Source organism: Carex rostrata, chromosome 22 (assembly GCF_964058835.1).
Source record: "Carex rostrata chromosome 22, lpCarRost1.2, whole genome shotgun sequence".
Classification (NCBI taxonomy): Eukaryota; Viridiplantae; Streptophyta; class Magnoliopsida; order Poales; family Cyperaceae; genus Carex; species Carex rostrata.
Genome location: NC_135939.1, coordinates 2,306,184 through 2,310,542, shown reverse-complemented (window position 1 = coordinate 2,310,542; position 4,359 = coordinate 2,306,184). Strand labels below are relative to the sequence as shown.

Below are 4,359 nucleotides of genomic sequence, written 5' to 3'. Positions count from 1 at the left end.
TAGAAGAGAATTACAACAGGAGTAGACAATAAACCGTAATAGAAGTAGACAATAATCTAATTTTATAGAGATTTATAGGTAATTATCAAAATTGAGAGGTAGGCGAGGAGTCACGCCACATTATAGTACACCATAGCACGCTTTTTCCGCTCAACCCATTTGTAGCTGTATTGCAAAGACAAGGGCACATTTATTATCTTTTGAAAGAAACTTTTTTCCTAGGCATGTTAGGAGGGTGCTTTTATTCACCTTAAAAGAATCTTTAATTGATCTTTGTTGGCTTCCCTATACCCCTATCATATGCTCCACAAGTCTATAAATTTGGATACCTAAGGCCTTTTCCCTCCAAACCAAATCTAAATTCCTTTCTCCTTTCTCTTGGGTGAACACTTAATACTGCTTCTTCGGCTTGACAATGGTGGCCATGGCTAAGTTGCTTCTTCTCTTGGCAGTTGCCATCCTAGCCCTTTCCATGGCTGAATCCAAGGTCTGATTACTATTTTTGAGCAATGTGGCTTGTTTCCTAGCCCTCTGGAAGAAAGAGTAACAACATTGTGCGGATCCTCTTGTAGACAGTTTGGTACTGGTACCAGTGCGTACCTGTCTACTGCAATTGTAGATCATGTAGGGTATACAGAAGAATTCCCTTTTTTAACCAATTTCTCTCATACTTTGTGTGAAGATCGGAGTTTTATCAGTAATTTCTGGCTAATTAAGCCCAATAGTTCACTCAAAACAGTAAGAAGTAAACCCAAGTTTGACAATCCATAACAGTTCAAGTATAAACCAAGTAGCACAGAATAACTGAATAAGCCAACCAGTTGAATTAACCTTTGTTGTTTATCAATATAATTGTTGCTTACATTTCATTGCTTTATCTATTGTAGATAACGGGGACAGATGATGCCGAAGTGCAGTATCAATTGGAATCGAAGGTATGAAATTGCTCTTCTCAAAATCAATTTTCAATCTTATTCTATTTATTGGTATAAGGATCCAAGTAAATTTGTAATTTTATAATTACTTATTTTCAACTATTTTATTTTATTTTTAATTTCAGGTAAATGGAGGAGGAAATCTGCAAAGCTTCCGTAAGTCTCTCTAGATTTCTCTGGCTATATGTAAAACTAATTTCAAAAGATATTTTAAGAACCAGAAAATGGCTCAAAATATTTTGCCTAATTGAACATATTTTAGAGGCTAGTTCCAATTGTGGCATGCAATTTCGTTTTATGATTAAGGCCACCAAACTTAGCACATATATGAGACATCTTTTGAATCAATGTGCATGTGGACCCAATAAAAAAGTATCCCAAGCATTCACAGTAAACATCTTTCACCACTCTCCTACGAATTCATATCACGTAACTCAAATTTTGAGTTTAGATCCAGACCGTCTGATCTGCTTTGGAGCAAATTTTAAAGGGGCCATGTCCATTTCACCTCGGGCTGGACTGACAATCCGGATCCAAACTCAAAATTTGAGTTACCTTGGAGGATCCAGTACAAATACCAAACATATGGTAGTGGCCTAGTGGGAAGCACAAACAGATTCTTAACCCGTTTCACACTATAAACCAATTTCACACTATAGATTTCATAAAAATCACAAGCTATTTACAAACATTTCACATGCTAATAATGTATAACAATTTGAACAGAATGCTCAGGGCAATGCCAAAGGAGGTGCTCCCGAACTCAGTACAAAAAGCCATGCATTTTCTTCTGCAACAAATGTTGTCAGGCATGTCTTTGTGTCCCGACTGGTTACTATGGCAACAAGGGAGAGTGCCCCTGCTACAACAACTGGAAGACCAAAAGAGGTGGCCCCAAATGCCCCTAAATTATTTCTCATGATTTTTAGATTATTTTGCCTTTGGAGCATATTACTTTACATTATTGTATCCTCTACTAATTTTGTATGAAGCGCCTTGCATTGTTATTGAGTTGTCCAATCAAACTCGAATTGAGTTTAGGATTGGAGCGACGTGCTGCGCTATTATAGTAAGATATGTTGTGTTTTACTGAATCTTTTGATTGATATCTATGTAGTAGTTATTGTTACTGATATAAAAATAGAAAAATCTAAATGCGATATTTGCTAAGAATTTTATGACAATCCTCAGTTGGCTAATCAGTAAAATTAGAATACAGAAAATTCTAAATTTAACTTTCTTTGTATATGAGTGGGAGATGTACTTGTAATAAGTTGATTTGAACAACAAGAATTTTTGTTGTTTTATTTTCGTCTTGTTGTTCAAACAAAATGATTTTTAACATTTTATATCTCTATCAATATTACAAGCGCCAATAAATTGCAAATAAATGACTGAACCAATGTCCACTATTCTTCCTTCACCAATAATCACCACACCCAAAATGGTGAAACCTGTGGGCCGGTGTCTCCCACCACAATATACCTCTATTTGCGTGGGGAGCGGGGGTGTCCGATGCCCATGGGACCGAGTCCTGTCCGATTAGCAGTCTACACGGTTTGATCGATGAGCGGTCTACACGGTTTGATTCTGAATTTCTGTTCTTTGCTTGATTAATGGGTCTCCAATCGAATCTGAATTAAACCCGCTAACTCTAAAAAATGTACTTAGTTGCATTAGGACAATCCCCACTAACCCTCAAAATCGCTCAAAATCTTATGGGTCCGGATAACATATCCAGGTGCTCAGTTCATTACTAACCCGAATACAATTGCCAGTTTCTCACTATGCATAGCCAACGAGCTTTCCTTCATCACTTTCTCCACATTATGTAATACAAAATTGGTATCATTGTGTCAGGCACAAATGCTTAATTTGCTCTCCTCTTCATAAATCTGACCTGACTGCAGCTTAGGCTTATCCCCTACAAAGAATTTTGTACACCTTATTTTTCACCTCTCTAACCGAAACAACATCATTTATCTTGCCATCTCTCTTCATCAAGCCTTGTGCCCTTCTCAGCTTTCTTCACCTTTCTTAGAGAGCTGAATATATTTGACAATAAAGCATACCATCCTATTTTATTGGTCGAGCCTAAATAATTTATTTTGCAGCCATTTCTACCAACTTCACATTCGGATTTATTCTATATTTATCAAATAATAATCCCAGACACTAGAATCAGGATTTATTAGCATCTTCTCAATAAACTATTTTGATCCTTTCCGTTTTCTAGCTCTACCCAAGTGAACAACCATAGGACCACATATGGTGTACACTGTACACTACGAGGCATGATAGAAAATTTCTTGTCTTCATATTAAATGTTAAATGATACGAATATATCATTCACTTAACTTGTCCATTTCTCACAAAATAGTATTAAATAGTTTTTAAAAAATGAATTATATGTCTCACATCTGATCAACTTTGTTTGAAATACTATAAATTATCAAAGTCATCCTTTTGTGTGTAATTATTAAAAACGAGCTTCATTAATTAAGTATTAAACTAGTGAACCGAAGGTGCAACTCCCAGGCCGAAAATCAAAATTGAAATAGTCAGCAGGATTGGGCTTACATACATGTCATAATTGTATCGGGGAAATAAATCTGCTACAATTCAAATGGGATTGTAGGTCCTACGATTCTAAATCCAACCTTTAATTTTTTGGGTTGTACGAATCTCTATAGAAGTTATTTTTTATGCACGAATCTCAAAACAAATGAAACGTTGGATTTAGAATCGTAGGACCCTACAATCCCCTTAGGATCGTAGCAGATTTATATCCTTGTATTGGATGCTGCAATAGCTTGCATAATTCCCATCATGGTAGAGATAGACCGGGCATTGGATTTTTTTTTTTCTTTCTATCAATAATTTTTTTTGTTAACTAATAAAAACAACTTCATGTTTATTAACATGATCAGTTTTGAGAAAAATTATATGTTAATTTATACATAAAATTTCTTAAAATATAAATTGACAACTAATGTTGTATTACATTACAATATTAGATTTTCAAAGCTGCAATAGTGTTAATCCCTCTACAATTCTGTGAGATGTATATTTAATTTAGAGATTCTTGGACTAAAAATTTGTATTAAAAGCGCAAAATTTGTCATAACAGTTGCAATCAGTTACTTTGTTGCCACTATCTTTGCCATTATTCGAGTCTTCCCCCTCCCTCATCACAAAAACTCAAATTATATCTTTCTAATATATTGATTGCAGCCAATTTTTTACTCACATTACCATTTGAAAAAAAAAATTGTCGAATTTTACAGGGATTGGGTATATACCTCTTTTAAAAAAAATATTGTTGAAATTGTATCCCATTTTGTAATTAATTATGTGGAGAAAACTAATAATGGTCTAGAACAAAGTATCTGATAAAATTATCAATTTTTGATTTAATTATATA

At 34.6% G+C, this 4,359-nt stretch overlaps 1 protein-coding gene across 1 annotated transcript; it reads left to right on the top strand.

Annotated features, from left to right (window-relative positions):
* The first annotated feature begins 326 nt into the window (after positions 1-326).
* On the top strand, positions 327-2,029 carry GASA6 (Gibberellin-regulated family protein). Its single transcript, XM_078324198.1, has 4 exons — positions 327-487; positions 888-935; positions 1,061-1,091; positions 1,662-2,029. Exons 1-4 carry the CDS (start codon positions 416-418, stop codon positions 1,841-1,843), a joined length of 333 nt encoding a protein of 110 aa, XP_078180324.1. The 5' UTR covers positions 327-415; the 3' UTR covers positions 1,844-2,029.
* Positions 2,030-4,359: the final 2,330 nt, after the last annotated feature.